The sequence below is a fragment of the Chiloscyllium plagiosum genome, chromosome 36 (assembly GCF_004010195.1).
Source record: "Chiloscyllium plagiosum isolate BGI_BamShark_2017 chromosome 36, ASM401019v2, whole genome shotgun sequence".
NCBI classification, from domain to species: Eukaryota; Metazoa; Chordata; class Chondrichthyes; order Orectolobiformes; family Hemiscylliidae; genus Chiloscyllium; species Chiloscyllium plagiosum.
Window position 1 is genome coordinate 19920292 of NC_057745.1, and position 25691 is coordinate 19945982.

A 25691-nucleotide genomic window follows, 5' to 3' on the forward strand; every position below is an offset into this window, starting at 1 on the left:
CTCTGCGAATTAATTGTTAGATCCACGCCCCCCCCACCCTCCACTCCTGGCACCTTCCCCTTCCCACACCTCCATCCAAGTCCCCAAAGGATCCTTCCACATCGAACAGAGATTTACCTGTATTTACACACGTGAGCTACTGTGTCTGTTGCACTCGATGTGGTTTCCTCAACATTGGGAAGACAGGACTCCAACTTGTGGAATGTTTCAGAGAACATCTCTGGGACACATCATGCACTAAACAACCCCACCACCCTGTGGCTGAACACTCCAACTCCCTCTTCCACTGTGCCAAGGACATTCTAGTCCTGGGCCGCCTCTACTCCCAAACTGTAGCCACCCAATGCCTGGAGGAAGAATGCCTCATCTTCAACCTTGGATCAATGTTAGATTTCACCCTCTCTCCCCCCCCCCACCCTCCCCCCCTCCCCCTCCCCACCACCATCTTGAACTGTCCTAGCTATCCATCTTCCTTCCCAGCTATCCACTCTACCCTCCTTTCTGACCTATCACCTTCACTCTGCCTCCATCTATCTATTGCATTGCCAGCTACCTTTCCCCCAGCCCCACCCTCTCCATTTATCTCTCCATCCCTTTAGGCTGCTTCCCCTTCACTGATAAAGAACTTATGCTTGAGATGTTGACTCTCCTGCTCCTCGGATGCTGCCTGATTGGCTGCATTTTTCCAGCACTGTATTCTTTGATTCTGATCTCCAGGATCTGCAGTCCTCACTTTTTCTCCCTGCTGACTAAGAATCAAGGGTTTGAGTAGGGGGTGGAGTAGAGATAGAAGGTCAGCTATAACCTTATTGAATGGTAGATCAGACTCTAGATGCAGTATGGTCTATTCCTATTTATAGGATAAAGAATGATTACACATGGAAAGAGACCAGATAACCAGCTGACCACTGTGGGCTATTTGCAAAAGCAACTCCATTAGTCCCCTTTCTCCTTGTAGCCATGCAACTGTTTTTTTTATTCCCTTTCAGATATCTATCCAATTCTCTTTTGAATACCAGTATTGAGTCAGCCTCCACCACACTTAGGCAATGCATTACAGACTCAAATAACGCACTGCATCTTTTCAAAGGAAAGAACAATTTTTCTTCATGTCAAGTTTGATCCACTCACTCTTAAATCAATGTCTTCTGGTTCTCTACCCTCCTGTCGAAGGGAATAGTTTCTCTGCTCCTGGTCTATCCAGACTGTTCCTGGATTCTGAATTCACCCATCAAATTTCCTCTCTCTTTCAGGAAAACTGCTATGACTTCTCTAATTTTTAGTCTCCTTTTCCTAATTTTCTTTATTTCATCTTGGCCTGTGCCTTTGGTCACCTGGACTAGCCGTTCAAAGTAACGGAATGTCAATTTCACAGCTACCGTAATGTGATTTGAAATTCTGTCTGTCGCATTAAACTTAGTCCATGAATTACTGTTCCAGCAGGCTAGTTATTATGTTACCATTCCTATTGACTTATTACACTTGCAACAAATGAAATGATTTTCTCCAACCAGTAGCACCAACATATTATGACAATCTTGCTACAGAGTCTATGTATCTTTTAAGGGCTGAGAGTGTCACTGGCAAAATCAGCATTTGATGTGGGTTCCTTTTATTGTCCTTGAATAGAGGAGAAAGTGAGGTCTGCAGATGCTGGAGATCAGAGCTGAAAATGTGTTGCTGTAAAAGCGCGGTCAGGCAGCATCCAGGGAACAGGAGAATCGACGTTTCGGGCATAAGCCCTTCTTCAGAACTGAGGGACTGCCTAAAGTAAACAAAGAATTGAGAATGCTCCAAATCTGAAAGAAAAACAGAAATTGCTGGAGACTCTGTGGAATGTTTCAGTCAATGTTTCAGGTCCATGATTTAGGATCATTAGCTGCCAGTAGACACACATTCCCTTCCCTGTCAGCCTTCCAGAGGGAATGTTCACTCTGGGCACCCTGTTCCACACTGAACACTTTCCCACACCACCTCCCAGTGCAATTGCAGAATCACCTGCTCATTTACTTCCTTCCTCCTCACTATTCAAGGTCCCAGAGACACCTTCCTGGTGAAACAGCAGTATACCTGTACTTGATTCAATCTAGTCTACTGTATTCGCTACTCAGAATGCGGTCTTCTCTACATTGGGGAGGTGAAATGCAGACTGGGTAAATGCTTTAGAGAACACATGTATTCCATCTGCAAAAATAGCCCTGCGCTTCCAGTTGTCTGCCACTTCACCACACCACTGTGTTCCCTTGCTAACATCTCTGTTTCAGGCCTGGTGCAGTGCTCCAGCAAGGCTCAGTTCAAACTGGAAGAACAGCAACTCATTTCTGTTTGGGGCCCCTGCAGTGTTCAGGACTCAATTTGCAAGTTCAATAATTTTAGAATCTGACCGCCACCTTCCATGTCCTGTACACATCCCCACACCCAAGTCCCTGAGATGACATGGGCTACTTTCAGCACAGCCAGCCCCCTTTCCCATAATTATAGTCACAATTAGCAGCTTTTCCATCTGCCTGCCTTACCACTATCCATCCCTTTGTCTGCCTAACTGTCTGTCTCTCCCTCTAGGCTTCATCTCCACCTATCATTAATTCCTTTACATCCCAGTTTCTGTCTTCAGCATAAATACCACCTTTTCTTCGCAACTGTCTACCTCTGAAGGAGGACCACTGGACCCAAAGTGTTAATTCTGTTTTCTCTCCATTGATGCTGCCAGACCTACTGAGTTTCTTCAGCAATTTCTGTTATGAGGGACTGCTTAGTTAGGTTACACCCAATTATCCTATTATGAAAATCAAATTTCCTTCTCCAATGCAATGCATTTAGGGTGCATTTCAAGTAACTTTGAAATGTACAACTTTGCTTTCACCAGGATAATTTTAAAGCAATCGTCACTTGTAATCAATTGTAATTTGCTGCCAGATGGATCATTAAGTCCAAGGTATAGAGAGGGATGTGTGTTGTTTGGTGAAGATGGCTTGATCTGTGACCTGCAGATGGCGCTGTGTGGTTTCTTTGACCATTCACCAGATTTCCAATTTACCTTGTAACGTTTAAAATTTCACAACACCAGGTTATAGTCCAACACCGGTACCACCAAACTGTATAACATGTTACAATTGTGAGAATTGTATCCAAATTTCTAGTCAGTCAGATGACTAGCTTTTTTATTATTATTTCATGGAATATGTTGTTACTGGGAAGACCAACATTTGCTGCCTGTCCTTGATTTAAAAGTGAATAGATAGGACATGTCAGAATTGCAACATTAGTGACTCAGATTGGTCTTTACAATTAATAGATTTCTGGTCACCATTCATTGAGACTAGTTTTCATTTCCAGATTCCAGCAACTGTTATGATGGTGTTTAAACCCATGTGCCTGTAGCATTAGACTGGGCCTCTCAAATGATAGTTTAGTGACATTACCGCTTTGCCACAACTTCCTGACTATGGGTCAAGTTGATTGTATTTGTGTTTTTCAAAAAAAAGTTTTAATTGTATTCAGTTGAAATAGCTGTAATAAGTTAATCACTGTTGGGGAAATATTCTGTTTGCTAATTTAAGCTACTGCCTGAGGTATGGCAAGACTGTAGGCCTAAACCAGATTATGGGGTGCAGAGCTGTTAAATTAAACAACTTTTGAAATCCAGTAGGATTGTTATGAGATTACTAGGCTTTAGGCAGTCCTGTGGAATTGAGAATTATCCACTTTGATGGGTCATGAGATGCCTGATAAAACCAATGTATGCAAGGTAGGTGATGCTTGGTGGAGTGAGTAGATTTGATGTTTTACAGATTTGAGTCCTCAGCTTTGATTCTACCTGGTCCCAGTTAAGTGACTCGATATGGTTTCTGATTGGACTTTCTCCAAGTTGGTTAGTTGTATGCCAGAGACACTCCTGAGCCAGAATATATGTTTGACTTCTTCAGGAATTCCTTGAGGACATCCGTAATGCATTTTCTGGGCACCTCCAGCCATGACAGAGTTCCAACTGGAGCAGTTGTTTCAAGAAGATGGTGTCAGACATATAAGTAACAACTTAGAGCTAGTTTTGAATGATTAGGATCTTGATGTTGCCTTCAGAGAGGATGATGCTGTTAGATTGCTGCTGTTAACGCTGGATTTGATATCATACTACCTACTATTACTATTGAGATCTTTATGAATGTGATTTTTTTAAAGTTTTATATGGTGTGGGTTGCACACACTTTTTTTCTCTTCTATAAGTGGGAATCTAACCTCAGCCAAACTAGAGAGACAAAGGATTCCTCTTGACTGGCATTGGAGTTTGGCAGCCTGGGCCTGACCCACATGTGTGTTTGGACCCACAATGCTAAACTACTCAACAAAATCTTGAGTTTAGCTATTTGGCTCAATACAGGTCTTATACAAGAAATTATCAGATTGGCTTATCTGAGGAGAAAGAAATCATACTGATCCATTAGAAGTAGTTCTTCAATTAATGGTAATTTACTACATTGCAGAATACAAGAGGCTTATGAGAGATTTGTAATCTCTTCGGTTTAGGGGACTGACTCTGTGCTAGCTGGGCTATAGTCAGAGTGTTACTGCTGCTGTTTCTACTGTTTTTTTGGGAGAACCTGATTCCTAAACTGGCTGGTTCAGGAAGCCAGTTTTGTCAACTGGTATTCCTTTTTTTTAATAGAGGATGGAATTCTAAACTGCCTGATTTACACAGTCAATGTGTTTCGGGTGTAATTCAGTCCTCATTAGGGAACTGTTGTTTCACTGGCTGGTTACAACCTGTGTGTTACTCTTTTCTCTTTTTACTTTAAGAAAAGCATGTGCTGATCTTGTGGCAAGGCTTGGCCCTTGCATTCTGGTTTCTAAAGAAAAAGAGAGAAAAAAAGAAAAATACAAGAGACTTATGCTCCTGTACTTGGTGCTTGATCCTGAATGTGAGGCATTTTAGGACACATCAAATTTATCATACATTTTTTTTAAAAAAACAGTATGAGTATAGTTAAGTGCCTGTTGTAGTTAAGTAAGGTTTACTAACTGGACAGATGTCAACTCTGGAATTATACAGTATTATGGACCAGGCTGGACACGCTGAAAACATTTCAAGAAGGTAGCCCAGTTGTTTCTAGTTGTTTCAAGCAGGTATAGAGTGGATATTCCAGGAGTGATGCAACTGGCCTAATCACTTCGTTTTAAACAGAACAGAATTTATTTATACGTGAACAAAAGAAAACCATGTTTAAACTAACGTAACTATTTGAAAACCCAATCAACACAAAATACGATTTAACGACACTGTTGCAGTATCCTAAAAACAACACCTTGGCAAAAAAACGGTAAAAAATCAAATGCAGCGAGGGGGTGTTGGGGGAGGGTGGAAATCAGCATGGAGCTGTTTCTTTGGCCACAGCTTTGAACAGCCAGACTGCTAAAACTAAAACAAACCAGACAAAAGCTGAGCTGGGAGAACTGGCCACTCACCTTCTCATTGTACAACTGTTTCTTTAAAAACACTTAAAAGATTCTTCAAGTAGATAAACCTAGACATGTCAGAACCTCTGCCTTTACGTCCCCTCTGAAAATAAAATCCAAGGACAACATAACCTTATTAAAGGAGCAGTATTGTCACAAGAGTCTTACAGCACAGATACAGACCCTCTGGTCCATCTTGTTGTTGTTGTTGACTAGATATCCTAAATTGCCTGCATTTTCCTTAAATTCCTCTAAACCTTTCCTATTCATGTACCTGTCCAAATGTCTTTTAGATGTTTTGAATTTGTACCTGGCTCTACCACTTCCATTGGTAGCTTGCTCCATGCAAGCACCACCTTCTGTGAAAAGATATCCCTCAGGTCCCTTTTAAATCTTTCCCCTTTCAACTTAAACTTGTGCCGTCTGGTTCTGGACTCACCTACCCTTGGAAAAAGATCTTGGCTTATTTGCCTTATCTATGCCCCTCGTGATTTTAGAAGATCACCCCTCAGCTTCAGACTCTTTAGGGATAATGGTCCCAGCCAATCCAATTTCTTCCCTACAGCTCAAACCCTCCAGTCCCAGCAACATCCTGGTAAATCTTTTCTGAATTCTTTCAAGTTTAACAACATCCTTCCTGTGGCAGGGCACTGGAATTGTGTACAATATTATAAAGTGGCCTCACCAATGTATGGTGCAGCCACCACATGGCATCCCAAAGCCTACACTCAATACTCTGGCCAATGAAGGCAAGCGTGCCAAATGCTGCCTTCAGTCGAGATATGGATTTACTTCTTCCACTTAATAGTAATATCAATCTGTTAGAGATTAGTCAGGCTGCAAATTATTATGTAACCTGTTCAATCAAATGCAACAGTTTTTTGAGTTATTAGTGAACAGACATTTTCCGGGGTTGTTTTATGAAGTTCTGTTCTTGTTTCATGGATAATCATTAACAGTGTAAGTAAGTTTATTATCTGCTCTATCTCAATGTGTGTTGCCTTTATTGAAAAGGAAGAATCTGAATTGGGAGGAGAAAACGTCCTTATCTGTACCAATGGTCCAACAGGATGTCTGTCTTCTGAAAATTTAACAGAAATTACCTTTGAAAATCTGGCAGAAATTTGATGTGATTTATTATTGTTAAATGTACTGAGATACAGTGAAAAGTATTGTATTGCATGCTAATCAGACAAATCACACATAAGCATATCAGGGTTCTGGAACAGAATGCAGAATATAGTGTTACAGTTCCAGAAAAGATGCAGGGAGATTAACTCTATTATGAGAGGTCTGTTCATAAGTCTGAAAACAGTGGGTAAGAAGCTGTTCTTAAATTTGGTGGTACGTGTTTTAAAATCTTTAGTATTTTCTGCCCAATGGAAGAGGGGGGAAGTGAATATAGCTGGGCTGGGAGGGATCTTTGATTATGTTGGCTGCTTTCCCGAGGCAGCGGAAGTGTAGACCGAGTCAATGGAAGAAAGGCTGGGTTTCATGATGGATTGGGCTATGTTCTATAATCTCTTGCAATCTTGGGCAGAGCAATTGCCATACCAAGTGTGATGCATCTGGTTAGGATGCCTCCTACAGTGAATCTCTAAATATTGGTAATACTCATTGTAGACATGCTGAATTTCCTTAGGAAGTAGAGACATTGTTGTGCTTTCTTGACCGTCATGTCGATGTGGATGGACTAGAACAGATTGTTGGTGATCATCACTCCCAGAGAACTTCGTGTTTTCAACCATCTCCACCTTAGCACCATTGATACAGAGAGATGTGTACCCTCCATTCCTCTTCCTGAAGTTGATGACCAGCTACTTTGTTTTGCTGACATTGAGGGGGATGTTGTCTTTACTCCATGCCACTAAGTTGTCTCTCTCTTTCCCATACTCTGTCTCATTGTTTTTTGATTTCCTAACCACTATGCTGGTATTATCAGCAAATTTGTAAATAGAGTTATAACAGCTCCAGAGGGGAGAGCACAGTCCTAGATCTTGGTGTTTGGAGATGAGTTTTGTTGGAATTATGGTGTTGAAGGTGAAGCTAAAGTCAATAAATAGGAGTCTGATGTAGGTGTCCTTGTTATCCAGATGTTCCAGAGATGAGTGTCAGATTGTTCCAGGTATCATTGGTCAATGCATTGAGTATTGGAGTTGGGTTGTCATGAAGCCGTTGTACAGGACATTGGTTAGGCCACTTTTTGAATATTGTGTGCAATTCTGGTCTTCCTCCTATAGGAAGGATGTTGTGAAACTTGAAAGTGTTCAGAAAAGATTTACTAGGATGCTGCCAAGGTTGGAGGGTTTGAGCTATAGGAAAAGGCTGAATAGGCTGGGGCTGTTTTCCCAGGAGCATCGGAGGCTGAGGGGTGACCTTATAGAGATTTATAAAATCATGAGGGACATAGATCAGATGAATAGCCAAGATCTTTTCCCAAGGGTAGAGTCCAAAACTAGAAGGCATAGATATAAGGTTGAGAGGGGAAAGATTTAAAAGGGATATGAGGGACAACATTTTCAGAGGGTGGTGCGTGTATGTAACAAGCTGCCAGAGGAAGTAGTGGAGGCAGGTACAATTACAATTACAACATGTAAAAGGCATCTAGGTAGATACATGAATAGGAAGGGATATGAGACAAATGGCACAAGATCAGTTTAGGCTATCTGGTCGATATAGATGAGTTAGACCGAAGGATCTGTTTCAGTGCTGTATAATTGAGTGTATGGTCTGCGAGATGGTGTCAGCTATGGACCTATTGTGGTGATAAGCAAATTATAGTGAATCAATGCAATCTGGAAGGCTGGAGTTGATGTGTGTCGTTACTAACCTCTCGAAGCACTTCATAATGGATGTCAGAGCCAGTGAGCAGCAGTCATTGAGGTCATAGAGTACAGCATGGAAACAGACCCTTCAGTCCAACTCATCCATGCTGACCAGATATCCTAAATTAATCTAGTCCCATTTGCCAGCACTTAGCCCATATCCCTCTAAACCCTTGCTATTCATGTACCGATCCAGATGCCTTTTAAATGTTGTAGTTGTAATTATAATTGTACCTGCCTCCACCACTTCCTCTCAGATGGATCCCAGCTACACCTGCCTCTTTGTCAGCTATGTCAAACAGTCCCTCTCCAGTACCTACACAGGCACTTGCCCCAACTGTTCCATCATTACATCAATGACTACATTGGTACTGCGTCCTGCACCCAGGCTAAACTGGAGCAGTTCATCGACTTCATTCCCAATTCTACCCTGCCCTCAAATTCACTTGATCCACCTCAGACACCTCTCTCACAACGTGCTTTCCCCACGTCTGTCATCTAGACAGCTCTCCGTACCACCTCCATTCCCCGTTCCACTGCACCTTATATCTATGCCCTCTAGTTTTGGACACCCCTACCCTGGGAAAAGAGACCTTGGCTGTTCACCCTATCTATGATTTATAAGCCTGTATAAGGTCACCCCTCAGCCTCCGGCATCCAGGGAAAACAGCCCTACCCTATTCAGTCTCTTCCTATAGTTCAAATACTCCAACCCTGGCAACGTCCTTGTAAATCTTTTCTGAACACTTTCAGGTTTCACAACATCCTTCCAATAGAAAGGAGACCAGAATTGCACACAATATTCAAGAAGTCACCTAACCAATGTTCTGTTGAGCCGCAACATGACCTCCCAATTCTTATATTCAGTGCTCTGACCGATAAAGGAAAGCATACCAAACGCCATCTTCACTATCCTATATACCTGGCACTCCATTTTTAAGGAACTATGGACCTGTACTCTAAGATGTTTTTGTACAGCAACATTCCCCACTTACCATTAGGTGTATAAATCCTGCTCTGGTTTGCTTTTCCAAAATGCAGCACCTCACATTTATCTAAATTAAACTCCATCTGCCACTCCTCAGCCCATTGGCCCATCTGATCAAGAACCCATTGTATTCTGAGGTAACCTTCGTTGTCCATTACACCTCCAATTTTGGTGTCATCTGCAAGCTTATCAACTATACCTCCTGTATTTGCATGCAAATCATTTATATAAATGATGAAAAGCAGTGGACCCAGCACTGATCCTTGTGGCACACCGCTGGTCACAGGCCTCCGGTCTGAAAAACAACCCCCCACCTCCACCCTCTGTATTCTAGTCCGTTGCCTGATTTTTTTTTTTGGCACTGGGATGATGGAGATCTTACTGAAGCAGGTGGGAATCTCACATCAAAACGAGGTCAAAGATGTCTGCAAATACTCCCTCAAACTGGTCCACGCAGCATCTGAGTGCACAGCCAGGGACTTCATCTGGGCCTGTTACTTTCTGTAGTTCATTTTCAAAAAGCTGATCTGCCATCTGTAGCTGTCACTGGTTGCAGGTATATCTGAGGCTGTCTGGACAGGTGATATAATTTCACTAGTTATGACTGTTCTTATCTAAACTGTCAACAGAGATTGTAACTCATTTTCTCTTTCTTTTTGCATAGTGATCCATATGCTAAAGTGACTTTGTATGATCCAATAAATGGAGAGCTGACCAGTGTTCAAACCAAGACAATCAAGAAGGTCAGTAATATATTATCCAGACTTTCTTCACCTTTTTTAATTTCAAAATTTCCAAGATAAGTATAGGAATGAATTTCTGTACAGAAATTATTGTATAAACCTCCATGAGATTGCAATTTTAATATGACTATACGCAGTTGACCGAATCACTAAAAAGAAAGTCTTAGAACAGTATTGCACTGAACAAGGGAATCTCTGAAGAATTCCCTTGGAGGCCTGTGGATACTTATGCCCAAGTGAGATCTTTGGGAACTAAAGAAAAAGTGAGACACTCCAATTTATACAACTGAAACGTATCCTCTTATTCCTACTTTTTTTTTAAATCCATTAACTATTTTGCAATCCAGACTAATATATAATCCATGTCCTTTAGTGCTCATTTTGTATGTTAACATCTTGTGCAGCACTTTATCAAATGCTTTTTGAAAATTCAGTGCAGTACGTAGATTGGTTTCCCATTATCCATCTTCCTGCTTATATCCTCAAAAAACTCTTAAGAAAATTTGTGTAGTTTCCTTTTCATAAATCTCTTTTGTTCTCTTTAGTTGACCATCCAGGGGCCCTTTTAAAAATCCCTAATAGAGTCTAGCATTTTCCCTATTATCGATGCTCTACTAATTTCCCATTTTCTCTCTACCTCCTTTCTTAAATAATGACGTTATGCTCATGTGTTTCTAATGCTTGGGAACTAATCTAGAAACTAAAGAAATCTGCTATCTCTGTATCTAACTCTTAAAACTTTAGGACGAAGGCACCCAAGACTAGGGGATCTGTCACCACTTGGTTCCATTCATTTCTCTTATGTTTTCTCTTCTTTTGATTTTTGAAATTTCTCACTTTCACTGAATTTATTGGTCCCCAGTTATTTTGGGATGGTTCTTGGTGTCCTCCACAGATTAATGTAATTGGCAATCCCTCATTATAAATTTCATTGGTATCTGCCTCTAATGCATCCATATTTATTTTCACCAAGCTTGTCCTCTTTACCTACCTTTTGGAAATGTTTACAATCTATCTTTGTCTCTTTCTTGTCTTCTCATTTTTCTTTTTTATTATTCACTTCTTGGTCCACCTTTGCTGAATGATGACTATGGTAACCAAATTGTAAAAGCAAAACTGATAGTCTATGAAGTCAGGTTTCACTTTGGGATCTGACTTGTCCAGCATTATCATCAGCTGAGTTTGTAACTGCATAAATGAACAAAATATACAGAGGCAGGAATCTATCTCCTGTGGAAAAATCTAAAAGTCCCAGAGGTCATTATGACAATCGTAAGGAATATGCAGCTCAACCAATTACTGAAATGTTGAGGACCAGTCTTGGACATTTTTGAGGCCAGCTACCAGCCTGTTATTTCTGAAAAGTAGTCAAACCAGCACCCTTGTTTACCAGAGGCGTACAAGAAACCATTACTACCAATTTTTAAATGAAACAGAGGCCGTTTTTACTGAAACTGATTTGATCTTTGTCAATGAGTATGTCTGTGCAGTTTCATTCTTTGAAAGGCTAACATATTTGCTATTTTGCATCTTTGTGCACTGTATCACTGACAGCTTCTTTCTCACCCCATTAAACATTCCCAAGTCCACATTTACAGTGATAACTGTCTCTGTAAACACATCAAGGTCAATCTTTCATCTGTGATAACATTGTCAGATCTTGTCTCTTAAAATGACTAAAAGACTTTGCTGCTTCAATTAACCCAACTTCTTTGTTTTCTGAACATCTGTGATTCTGTTTGTTTAATATAAAATGAAAGTATATAAAAATTCAGCCCAACCTGAATAATGACTTTATACATAATTTCACCAGAATGGACTTCTGTTAAATGTAAGCATGGTATCCAACTGGAATATAACAATTGCTCATTATGTATAATTATGTCATTTTGTTTTATTATGAAATTTAAATTTATATAGTAATTTACATCAGCTCTTTCTTTTTTTTTTCAGACCTTAGATCCAAAGTGGAATGAAGAATTTTTCTTCAGAGTAAGTATACATACTTTGCTTTGGGCTTTTGTAGTTCATTAATATTTTGCATTAAAATATTTTTAAAGTGGCATGTTCTATTTGCTGTATTTTGAACAAAAGTAAGATTATTGTATGCAAGACTTCTTTAACCCTTCAGTTAGACTGGCATCAACCTGCTCATGAGCTATAAACCCACACGGGAACTCCAATCTTTGCAGACTTTACATAAAAATAGATTCTGCATATTTTTGCACTACCACATGTTCCATATGCTTAATGATAATGCCAGAAATCAAAAAAGTTTGGTTCACCTAATTCAGTCCTTTTGAATTAGATTGTTTACATTGATTTCCACAGGCTACTTTAAAATTTGGCTGCAGTTTCAAATACTGCTAATCTCATCACCCCGACAGTAGTGACTGATAGAATACTTGCTTCTGTCAAGCGCATCTCAATTGTGGGTTCCCAGGGGCAAAGCATTCCATAAATTTTAGTTTTTCTTTCATCATTTATAATCATCTCTCTAAACTGTGAGCAATTTTAACTTAATTAATAACAGCCATTGAATTTTGTAATTTGCAATCAGGAGGTATTTTAACCCAAGAGCAAGTAGAACTGTGTAGCATGGAAACCTGTGGCACTGTTCACTGGTGTATTCTATTCCAGCAAATCGGCTTGTGAAGGCTAGAACTGGAGTGAACCTTTACAGCTTTGTAATTTTGTAAATAAATTACACATTTAGAAGTGTACACTTCTTCTAAGCCAACAAAGTTTTTTAGTCTGTCTCTCATTATAAAGCGCTTGTGCTCATGTTGATCAACCTGTTCAGACAGGGCACTCGTGAATGTCCAGTTAATAAACACCACATGCTTACAATGAAATACAATATGTAATTAACAGGGAGTCTGCAGTTAAGTGTATCTATCTCCCGACCAGGTGGCATGAGTTCAAGTCCCACCTGCTCCAGAGGTGTGTAATAACATCTCTGAGCAGGTTGATTAGAAAAAATAGGTTAAAGTTTTAAAATTAAGAGTGTTCAGCTGGTTGGTTAGCAGAGAATGTCTGGGGTAGTATTAATGTTCCCTTAATATTGATTGAAACAGCATTATTGTAGACGGTCCAGTCATGTAAATTACCTGCTGAAGCCTAAAATCCCCAAGCATCAGGTGTTTCACACCCAGTCTCCATCTGACAAACTGGCAGACAATTGTGTAATTTGTGCGTGTAATTTGTGCATGTGTTTAATCAACACGTGCACACTTTCTTTCACACCATCAGCATGTTTTAAGAATATAGAAGTTTAAAAACGAAGTTGTTTAATTCCATTGCAGAATTGTTTCAGAACTAGTGATCATAGTTTAAGGATGAGGGCTAAACCTTTTAGGATCGAAGTGAGGAGAGTTTTTTTCACCCAGAGAGTGGTGAGCCTGTGGAATTAATGACCATGGAAAGTGGTCGAGGCTAAAACATTGTGTTTTCAAGAAATTTGTGTGATGATACTATGGTTTTATGTGGTGGATTTTGTCTTGCCTTTTGTGTTTGGAGAGAGGTTTTGAGCAATAGGTGCCAAGCTTTCTATTCCAAGATGATAAAATAAACAGCTTGTGAGGCTTTGGAGTTTTTTTTTAAAGCTGGAACAATAGAAGCAGCATGAATGGATGGAGTCAGGCTCCCAAAGAACCAGGGTTTCAGTTTAGCTTTGAGTATTTGTTGGGGATTTTGAAGCTGCATACATCCCTGTTGCAGCAAAATACTAGAGTTTTCTCTCTCTCTGCCAGAATTTTCTCTTCAGGGTCTTTCCTCCTGGACTGGAAAAACATTGCATGTGAGATGGTCTATTATACTGTATGCTTAGAAGTGTATGGTAAAATAGGGCAAAGTCAGCATGGTTTCATCAAGGGAAAGTCATGCCTGACAAACCTGCTAAGATTCTTTGAGGAAGTAATGACCAGGTTAGACTAAAGAGAGCCAATGGATGTTATCTACCTGGACTTCAGATGGCCTTTGACAAGGTGGCGCAGGGAGGCTACTGAGTAAGATAAGGGCCCATGGTGTTAGAGGCAAGGTGCTGGCATGGAAAAAGATTGGCTGTCTAACAGAAAACAGAGTGGGGATAAAAGGGTCTTTATCAGGATGGCAGCTGGTGACAAGTGGTGTTCCACAAGGCTCAGAGTTGGGACCACAACCTTTCACGTTATACATTAACGATCTAGATGAAGGAACTGAGGATATTCTGGCTAAGTTTGCAGATGATATAAAGACCGGTAGAGGGACAGCTAGCTTTGAGAAGATGGGAAGGCTGCAGAAGGATTTTGACAAGTTAGGACTGTGGGCAAAGAAGTGGTAGATGGAGTACAATGTGTGAAAGTGTGAAGTCATGCATCTTGATAGGAAGAATAGAGGCATGGACTATCTTCTAAATAGGGAGAAGATTCAGAAGTCTGAAGTGCAAAAAGATGTGGGAGTTCTAATCCGGGATTCTCCCAAGGTGAACTCTCAGGTTGAGTTAGTAGTTAGGAAGGCAAATACAATGATGGCATTTCTGTTGAGACAACTTGAATATAAAATCAAGGATGTACTTCTGAGGCTCTGTAAGACTGTAATCAGTCCACATTTGGAGTATTGTGCACAGTTTTGGGCCCCATATCTCAGGAAGGATGTCCTGGCCCTGGAGCATGTTCAGAGGAGGTTGACAAGAATGGTCGCGGGAATGAAAAGCTTAACACATGAGGAATGTTTGAGGACTCTGGGTTTATACTCTGGGTTTATACATGAGGGGGTTCTAATTGAGACACAAGAATACTGAATGGCCTGGACAGAGTGGATGTTGGGAAGATGTTTCCATTGGTAGGAGAGATTAGGACCTGAGGGTACAGCCTTAGAGTAAAGGGAAGACCTTCTTAGAATGAGATAAGGAGAGACTTCTTCAGCCAGAGACTGGGGAATCTATGGCATTCATTGCCACAGAGCTTTGGAGGCCAGATCATGGAGTACATTTAAGACTGAGATAGATAGGTTCTTGATTGTCAAGAGGATCAAGGGTAATGGGGAGAATGTGATTGTGAAACTTATTACCCATGATTGAATGGCGGAGCAGACTCGACTGGCTGAATAGCCTAATTTCTGCTTCTATGTCTTATGAATTTTCCTTTGCCAAGTTTGTGTTTATGGGATGTTACTATCTTGAACTACTAACTTCAGTAGTTAAATAGTCTATTACTTTGAAAGGTTTCCAATAGACTTAAAGTTAGACTAATTCTTCTTTCTTTTGTTTATATTTTAAGTGCAGAGTAAGAATAAAGTGTGTTTTTCTTAAAGCTGAGTAGTGTAACCAATCAAATTACATCTGGAACACAGCAACTTACACTTGTCTTTAAATAAGAAAATGTTAGGATTTCAGCTCCTTCATATATTTGAAGGGGGTTTGGTTTGGTCCATAACATTTGCAAATGATAATTGGGAATTATATTCATTTTGAGTGGGAAGAAGTCAATAAAGGTGAACAGAAGTGAAGGGAAAATAATATCCAGAAAAATTGAAAATTTAGTGCAATGCAATACCGACATTGTGTTGACATGGTTTCTGTGGATTCACAAATCTACAGCACTTCAGAAACAGTAATTTACTTGGGTTAATAGTGCCCTTTCAAAAGGCAATTGGTTATGTCCTGCATGTGAAGGTTTTAAAGGTTGCTGCTCGTAAAATGAATGACAGATGGACTAGTATTATGAAGCAGTTAACAAATGTTCTCTGCGTGGGCGTGATTATGAGTGGAACTCGACTTGCATCTTTTGTGGCCTATTTGCAACATTTAAGCAGAAAAACAGTGGGTGTACTTTTACATCTGGATGCTGTGAAACCTGGATATTGCTACTCCAAAAAAAATTCAAAAATGCAGTATATAGACAAAAGAATGGTGGATGGGTTTCAATGTAGGTAATTGTAAAGAGTTGAAAATTTGAATACAATTGAATCTGGTGTACAATGAAGGTTATCTGTTAATAAATTTGGAAATAGTTTTGGCTATTATTGGTAATTGACTGATATTACTGAGTCATGACAGGGTGTCACGAAAGGATATTTGAATCATCTTCTCAGAGAAACTCACTTGGAATGCTCTTTGTAATCTTTGGAACTCCATAAGGACAGATCTTGTGCTTTTTAGGTTGCATTTGGTTTTGTCCTTACAATTGTACATTTTCACAACATTTTTCAACTTTTGTAACAAATAGCTAAAGGGGAAATGGATGGATTGACGATTGAAAGTATATTTGCTCTGTTATGTTTGCTTTCTGGAAAGGCACATTGTGATTGCAAAAGAGTGATTAAAGCTAAAATACAAATCTGCTACTTTTGACAGTGGGAGAAAAGGTCTTTCCAGAATGATGGATTGGAACTGATAAAGTGAAATTCTGGAGAAGCTAGTGTACAGTCCTTTGAATTTGTTGCATGTCACGAGATTCAGTCTCATTTCATCCTTAATTAGACAAATTTGATTTGGGACTTTGAAGCAGGAGTAGACCATTTGGCCTTTTCAGTCTGTTCTATCAATCAGTAATATCATGATTACCTGGTTGTAGTCTCACTACGTTAACCGGGCAACACTCTATGTAACCCTTGATTCCCTTGTCTATCAATATTCTATCTAATTCAATCCTGAATAAATTTAAAGACCCAGCCTCCATTACCACCTGGGGAAGGGAATTCTACATTCTAATACTCCTCTGAGATTTAAAACGGAGCAGAGGGGGAATATTTAAGAGGGTAATCTATTCTTCTTTACCTGTGTCTCCATGTTTTAGTCAACTCTACAAAAGGAAATATCCTTTTGGGTATCAACCCTATCCAGTCCCCCCCTTGGTCTTTTGTGTTTCAGTAAGATCACCTCTTAATCTTCTAAACATCAATGAATATAAGCCTAACCTATTCAATCTCTCTTTATAAAATAATCTCCTTATACCAGGACTGAGTCAACTTCAAGTGAACCCCAAATTGTTCTCTCAAAGGCCCTGTCAAGCTGCAATTCCTGAGTCAATGATTAGCCAAATGATCCTCTTATTCCTCTGTGTTTGATAATATAGACACTGTGACTTCATGCAAATTTCAGATCACTGCTGCATCATGCACCTTTATCTACAGTGAAAGAAAGAGGAAAAAATAAAATTCATATCCTTTGGGAGCCCCAAAGACACTTCATAGCCAATTAATGGTTCTTAAATAGCATGATCACTAGTGAAAACCAGACAAAGTATTGTAATATAGATATAGTATGATAAATCCAGTGAGCTAGGTTTTCAGACTCAATACCAGTGTTGGCCTATTTGCTTTAATTGATCACTAATCATATGACAGGAAAGCATCAACCTGTGTAATCAACTTTTGAGAATTTGGATTATGGGAATAGAATGTACAATATTATTAGATTTCTTTGCAGGAAAGCTGACTTTCTTGAATCGTCCATGGCTTTTAAAAGCCACTGTCCAATATAGTTTTGAACTGTGAAAAATAATTTTTTCTTGTTTCTTTCATAATTGAGGTCTTGTTTTTCATCATACTATTTGCTTTCAAGTTGAATAATAAGATTAATTCATGCAATTCAATGTGATAACCCAATTGGGTGTTAGAAGTTTGAGCTTCTCATCAATTACTATCTTATTCATTGGTCAACTGCCTCTGAATTCCTGCTGTATTGTTTGAATTTTGCAGTGACTCAAGTGATTTTGTTTTCTGCACTGGGGTAAATTACCTTTTTATTACAATAGGTTTTTGCATACTTGAATCAAACCTTTGGCCCCCTTAGCACCTGAACTGAATTCCTGCTACCTGGTCCTGGACTTTAATCCTTGCATCTGTCTGGCAAGTGTTAAACTGACATCCTAGACTTTACTGTATTGAAATTTGTGGGATTTTGCAGAGTGTAAATTGATTGATAGGTTTCTTAGATTAATTTTTTACAAAAGTAGCTACAATTCAAAAAGTACCACATTGGGACATCAGTTGCAAAACAGTCAATGAAAGATGCTGTATATAAGTAAGTCTTCCATTTCAATGTTGTAGACCTGTCCACATACACAACCTTGTGTTAATGGATCCCTTGTGCACCCAATTGTGACAAGCTGCCCCCTCACTGACAGTATTTTTTTTTCCCTTCATTCACCATACAATTGTTGATTTAAGCAGTGTAAAAATGAATCATGTACTGCAAATGTTCCTTTGCTCAAGCCCTATAGAATGTTCATGATATGGAAAGGTAATCATTTTCCAGAACAGAACCTTTCAGCTGGCCCATGGCAGAGCAAAATATGCAGATCAGGCTGCTGGAGTAGCAAGATTAAGTCTTGATTGTATAAAGACTTGAATAAGCTTTCATACTTGGATCAAGAAGTGAACTGAATGGCACCACCATGTAAATACCATGGCTCCAAGAATAGATCAGAAGCTTGGAGGTCAACGTGTGAACGACCAACTTCCCGACTCTCCAAAGGCCATCCACCCACCTGCAAACCAGAAGTCACTTTATTTGGATGGACTTCAGTTCCAACAGTGTTAAGATTAGATTCCCTACAGTGTGGAAACAGGCCCTTTGGCCCAACAAGTCCACACTGACCCTCCAAAGAGTAACTCACCCAGACCCATTTCCCTCTGACTAACGCACCTAACACTATGGGCAATTTAGCATGGCCAATTCACCTGACCTGCACATCTTTGGACTTTCGGAGGAAACTAGAGGACCCAGAGAAAACCCATTCAGACACTGGGAGAATGTGCAAGCTCCAAACGGCCAGTCACCAGAGGGTGGAATTGAACCCGGGTCCCTGGCGCTGTGAGGCAGCAGTGCTAATCACTGAGCCACTGTGTCGCTCAACAGGTCATTCAGCCTATTGAGTCCACACTGACCCTCTGAAGGCCATTCCACACAAACCCCATAACCGTGCATTCCCCATTGCTAATACATCAAATTTACATGTCCCTGGACTTTATGGGAAATTAGCATGGCCAATCCATCTAACCTGCACCTCTTTGGACTGTGGGAGAAAGCTTACATAATCATGGGGGGAATGTGCAAACTCCACACAAACAGTCACCTGAGGGTGGAATTGAGCCTGGGTCCCTGGCACTGTGAGGCAGTAGTGTTAACCATTGAGCCACTGTGCCATCTTGTGTTAAAGGAACTCCATACCATCCAAGGTAAAGAAGCTCACTTGACTGGAGTTCCAGTTGCCACTTTTAATCATTCACCATCACTGCATCATACCTGCAGTGTGTACCATCCATGAGATGCATTGCAGAAATTCACCGAGGCTTTTTCAACAACACCTTCCAAGTGTGTGATTCTTACTGTCTAGCAGATGGAAACACCAGCCCCTGGAAGTTTCCCCCCCAAGTCACTCACTTGAAACTATAATCTCTGTTCCTTCACTTGCTGAGCCAAAAATCTTGAAATCCCTCTTAAACAGTATTTCTGGGAGCATTTTCATTATGCAGACTGCACTGGTCCATCCTCGAGAGTAATTAGAGATACCCAGTAATTGCTGGTCCTGCTAGCAATATCTACATGAATAATTTTTTAAACATGTTTGAAACACTTGTATTCCAGTTTGCCTTGATTGAGTGTGCAAATCTGAAGTAAATTGTTGAGCTTTTCAACTTGTTCCAGTGAATATCTTACTCACATTGATTACTTTTGAAAAAAGAAATGTGGCAGATGCTGGAAATCTTAAATAAAAAGCAGGAAAATCTGGGAAAAAAATATCAGTTTCTTTTTTCATAGAAAGGAATTGAATATGTTTTAATCTTGAACAGGGAATTTGTCAAAATTAAAAATCTTCCAACCACTTCAGTACAATATTCATATTGTCCCTTTAATGTGGTCAGACATCCCCCAGGTGGTTCACAGTATTTCAAACAAATTTGATGTGAAGTCATCTAAGGAGATAGGGCATCAGGTGAAGAATGATAATGAGATACAGGTTTATGGAAGAAATAGTGGAAGGCCTCAATAACTGAAGGTGCATCTGTTCCACTGTTTCCATTCCCTACTTGCTTGTATATATTCCCAGAGAATATGATGAGCTAAAATTCATGAAATTTAATTAATGCACCAGGCTTTTAGAGTCCACAAGTCATTTATACAATGGTGTTCAAGGTAAGTTTTCAGTCTCCTTCATGATGCAGACAATTGGGCAAAGAAGTGTTATGTTAAAGACCCAAGCACTGAAAATGATTGGGGATAGTTGGGGATGAGTTATCTCATCCAAGATAATCCCTGCAAATCTTTGCATTCTAAGTGATTGAAATATTGCCTCCTGTTGAGCTTTGTATGAAGTTCCAGTTGAAAGGAAGGGCTAAGGTAGGTTGAATCTGAACCCACTCTGCCCAGGTTTCAAGTAAGGTTATAGACATGGAAATGAAACAACCAGCCTCCAACGGAACTGGATTGAGGTTGTGTGTGTTGCAACCCACTTTGTGAGGTCTGTGAGAGAAGACAAGTCTATTTCCACAGATTTACTTGAAAAAAATCTTCCCGGCCCAAAAATGATGTGGACAGATTTTATTGTGGTGATAGATAAAAAGTCAAAATTAGTCCTCTAACTAGGGCAGATTGGCCCATTTATTACTTATAAAGAGATACACAACAAGTGTTCTAACAAAATCATATTTTGTATGTTCACTTGTTAGTGTTTTAAATTAAACAAATTAGTAGCGTTTGCCTTGCTTCAGCTTACCAAAGTGTTGATCAATCTGCATATTGAAGTGCGTGTGCCAAGGGCATATTTAGTTCAGATCACAAGGGGCTCCTACTATTACATCTCTAGATTACTTTATTGTATAATTAGATATTGGCCAGTCAGGGTGAATTCTGATATAAAATTTGGGGCCCATTTGCAGGAGTGATCAAGGATACTGAAGTAAGAAGAGAACAACAACAGATCTAAGATTCGTAATGGTGCCATTTCCTTCCCCCCATTACTCCCTCCACCATGAAGTTGAAAGTCTGTGGGGAAGGACAAGCCTGCACTTTGCTGTTGCTGGTCATTGTTCTGGTTTCTGAACAGGTTCTTGTCTGTGAATTACTTTGGTGCTGGTTAAGATGGGGCAAATGTCATCTTGCCCACAAGAGGCAACTATGTCCCTTAATAGGCCAATTAAGGCCACTATTCTGCAGTCAAATTGCATGTCATGTTAAACAAAAAAACCAGGATATGTTACTGCTTGTAAATACTTTGGCCTCTTTATTGCTTAACCCATTTATTTTCAGAAGAACTGTATTTATTGTATTTTACATTAATGAATACACTTCAAAAGTGTTTGATTAAATTTAAAAGTGCTTTTAATCCATTAAATAAATGCACATTTCTCTCATTTTCTCTGTTGTGCAAGCTGATTTTAAAAATTCTGTCATACCTCTATAATGCTGTATGCAAAAGGTGGTTTTGCATTAGTGATGAGTATTACTGACACTTGGCTTTTGCAGGCTTTTGGATGGAGAAGGTGGTTGGTTTCTGCACTAATAATGTAGCTGAATAAATGATATGCAAGAATAGCTAGGGGAACAACTAATTGATTTTATTTTTAATTTAACCTGTCTTATCTAATCAACCTTTTCAGAGAAATTCTTACACACCTCTGTAGCAAGTGAGATTTGAACCCCGACTCCTGGCCCAGGGATAGGGGCACTACCATTGCGCCACGAAAGTGGCTTCCCTAATTTGTTGAATATTCATCCACTTTGAAAAAGATATGCAGCTGGTTTTCTGGGTGTCATTTTGTTGGGTAAAATATTTAGAGTCATACAGGACGGAAACCCACCCTTCAATCCAACCAGGCTATGACCAACTAAACTAGTCCCACCTGCCTGCTCCTGACCAATATCCCTCCAAACATTTCCTATTCATGTACTTATCCAAATGTCTTAAACATTGTAATTGTACCCACATGCACCAATGCCTCAGGAAGTTCATTCCACGTGCAAAACACTCTGTGTAAAGGATTTGACCCTCATGTCTTTTCTAAATCTCTCTCCTCTCATCTTAAAATTATGTCCCCCAGTCTTGAAATACCCCATTTTCGGGAAAAGACAACTACCGTTAACTTTATCTATACTTCATTATTTTATAAATTTTAATAAAGTTGCCTCTCAATCTCCTACGCTCCAGTAAAAAAAAACCTGCCACCAATCCAGCCTTTCTTATAACTCGAGCCTTCCATACCTGGCACTATCCTGGTAAATCTCTTCTCCAGCTTAATAATATTCCTCCTATAACAGGGTGACCAGAACTGAGACAGTATTCCAGAAGAGGCCTTATCCAATGTCCTGCATAAAACTAATCAGAAACATGTTAGAGAAACAGAAATAAAATGTAAAGCAGCCTAAAAATTAAAGGCTGTTAATTCAATAAACAAACCCACGTGATAAGATTAGAGCGCTGGTAAATGTAAGCTGTCGACCATTAAAGAATAGCTATTGTATTATTCAGACCAAGCAAGCTACTAATGTGTATAACCTCTGGTTATGATTTTTAAAGCCATTCACAAGTATTGGTATATGTTTTGATGGAGTGAAGTTGAAAATATTTATAAAAATGTGTGCAGAAGAGATTGGAATGCTTTATTACTCTGAACGGTAGTGACTTGTAGATTTTTGATCAGATGTGTTTATTATTAGTTGATAGTTAGTCCTCAATGGATTTTCTGTGGAATGGTGTTATGACCAGCTGAGAGAGGATAAATCAGCTCCCCTCTTTATAATGGCTTTATTTTGCAACATTAGTGATTTTGCATTATTTTCAGCGTGCTGCTATATCATACTTCAATTAATTCAAAAATTAAGGAGCCAATTACAAGGGTGCCTTAAGTGAAAGGAAGAAGAATTTATTGCTTCCTAATGCAGAGGAAAACCAATGGCACCTGACGTCAAACGCACAGGCAGGTATGAAGTTTAAAAAATGAGAGAGCGCATCTGGTACAAAGGAAAGCCAAGAATATGCAGTTGAAGAAATCCTGAGTGTCTTTGAAGTGCTTGGATTAATGATTGTTAAGTTTAATTTTTCTTGATTTGTTTAATTAATATCTTGTATCCTCCATAGTGAAATTCATAAATATGTTTGAGTTCTTTGTGAATGAATGTTTCTCCAATTTTCTTTTCACTGGGTATTGTCTTCCAAGAGGCTGAGAAACGAAAAGAGAAAGCACACCTTCTGTTATGCTGTTGAGAATCCATCATTTTTCTCCCTATACTACTTGGCTGAAATAGTTAATTGTACATTCCCAAGTCTGGCTTCATTATTTTTTCCAGACTGGATGATTTGCATGCAAGTCTTTCATTCTGATGTGTAAAACTTCCAGAGGATGTACATCAAACAAGAAACACCGATCTGAGACGCTGGTTTCAGTCGTTTTGATGACCGGTTAATTCCAGTACAGAGTGGCTCTTTTATTGATGGTTTCATGAGTTTGGCACAACTAGATCAGGTGACCATTTAGTCATCTGATACCTGGGTCCTTCCATTTTTAAAGCCTTTTTAGTCCATGAAAAACCAGACTATGGAAGTCAAAGTTTGATGGTCCATTTTTACCACTGATGTGATAAATGGTACAATCTAGACTTGAATAAAATATTCATAGTTATTTTCTGTTTAATTGTTAATGATTTTTGGATGAATGACTTCCACTTCATGAAGTCATGCTGACTGTGATCAATTATATTATATATTTCTAAATGCTCTGTTATTGCATAGAATCATAGAGATGTACAGCGCAGAAGCAGACCCTTCAGTCCAACTTGTCCATGCCGACCAGATATCCTAACCTAATCTAGTCCCGTTTGCTAGCACTTGACCCATATCTCGCTCAACCCTTCCTATTCATCTACCTATCCAGGTTTCTTTTAAATGCTGTAGTTGTACATCTTTTACAATAAACTCTAACATTTTCCAAATGACAGATACAACTATAGGTTGCTTACCTTAACCAGTTTTTTATGTCACACTAACCTTTTGAACAAAAATGTTATATTGACAGTTTCTAACCTTCCGGGACTTTCCCAGAATCTAAGGATTCTTGGAAGATTAATTAAAGTTCATCCACTAACTCTAGCAACTTCCTTACAATGCAGCCCATCAAGTCCAGGTGACATTTTGGTTTTCAGCACCATCGCTTTCCATCATATGTTTTCTCTAATGAAAGTTATTGCATTTAACTATCCTCTCCTTTATTATTTAGTATTTTCGTGATGTCATTAGTGTCCTCTACTGTGAAGAGTGATGCAAAGTATTTTTTTCAACTCTTCTGCCATTTCCTTGCTCCCCATTGTTATTTCCCAAGCCCGTTCTCTAAGGTGTCTGTTCACTGTTGCCTCACTTTTTTTTTCACATTTTTTAAAAAGCTCTTACTGTCCAGTTTTTTTGGTTACTTGTTCCCCATTTAAAATTATGAGACAGGATTGATTGGAATGAATAATTTCCCGTAGTGCAGAACAGGGAATAGAAGATTCCTAGGAAAAAGAATACACAAGTGTACAGATTCTGTATACACATCCACAACACAATTCCATCCGTTCATAGGAATAACAATTAGGACAGAATTAGGCCATTCAGCCCCTCAGGTAATCTCTGCCGTTTGATAACATCGTGGCTGCTCAAATTATAGCCTCATCTTGACTTTCTTGTTTACCCTCAACCCCTCAAAATCTTTGACTCCTTTTTCAATAAAAAAACTTAATCATTTCATTTTATTCATAAATAAAATAAAATATTGCAAAATACTACATGTTTTTTTCTGTCAGCAGTCTTTATCTGCAAGTACGTAGGTGCTGCTCTGCTTAGTGGTTTAACTCTGGTTTGTGAGGTTAAACACTGTTCTGATGTGGATCCCCTGATTAGCTGCCCTTCTGTTTTTCTTCTGCATGCACACACTTTCCATAGTGCAAGTATGAATTTGAACCAGTGGAAACTCTGGCCTAGAAAATCTGCACCAGACTGGAATGATATGGGTTGGCACAATGTATAATTGCAACTTGTATAGCAGGTCAAAGCAGATGGATATTGAATTTAACATGGTGCATGTTTTCAGTTTAGTGATCTGGTTAGACCACTTTGCATTTCATTTGGAGATAAGCTAAAGAGTGAAAATTGAGATGAGAGAAATTATTCGTAAGTATATATGTAAGTGCTCAATGGTGAGATTTGTGACAAGTACAGTAATGTGAGCTACATTGTCACAATCATTTTATGTAATAGTGCAGGAAATTAAGTAGGTCCTGGCAGCATTGAAATAAAATCCAAATAAATAATAAAACAGTATGTACTAAGACCGCATTTTTTTGCCTCCAGTATAGATTTATTATGTACTTCAGAGTCTGTTAAATGATCTGCTTCACAATTTAATATTTATTCCTCTGCCAAGACAGTCCCAAAAACCCGTAAGCGCTGAGAGGAAGGAATTCTCTGACCGAGCATGTTCCAAAAACGCCCTATGGTATGTTCATTTATAAAGGGCTGCAGTTAATATTCAGAAACTCTGTATTCTTAATTCTGATTGAAGAAGCTGTATGAAAGAGGGAAATATATTCAAGCTAAAGTGCCCATAAGAAATCAAAGTCTATAGCTATCACAGTGGGTCTCTTGACTCTGGAATGGGGAATAAATTAAAGTGACTTGTAGAAACAGTAACAAGAAAGTACCATACCCTGAAACAATGAAGTCATTTTAT

The 25691-nt window shown here is 39.3% G+C and overlaps 1 protein-coding gene across 2 annotated transcripts in view; it reads left to right on the forward strand.

Moving 5' to 3' along the window:
- Positions 1 to 25691, forward strand: part of nedd4a (NEDD4 E3 ubiquitin protein ligase a) — a 149975-nt gene that overhangs the window by 23556 nt on the left and 100728 nt on the right. For both annotated transcript variants that reach the window (XM_043677486.1, XM_043677487.1), the window contains exons 3-4: positions 9929 to 10007; positions 11961 to 11999. In XM_043677486.1, the coding sequence (XP_043533421.1) occupies positions 9929 to 10007; positions 11961 to 11999 (118 nt within the window). The remainder of the gene's footprint in view (positions 1 to 9928; positions 10008 to 11960; positions 12000 to 25691) is intronic.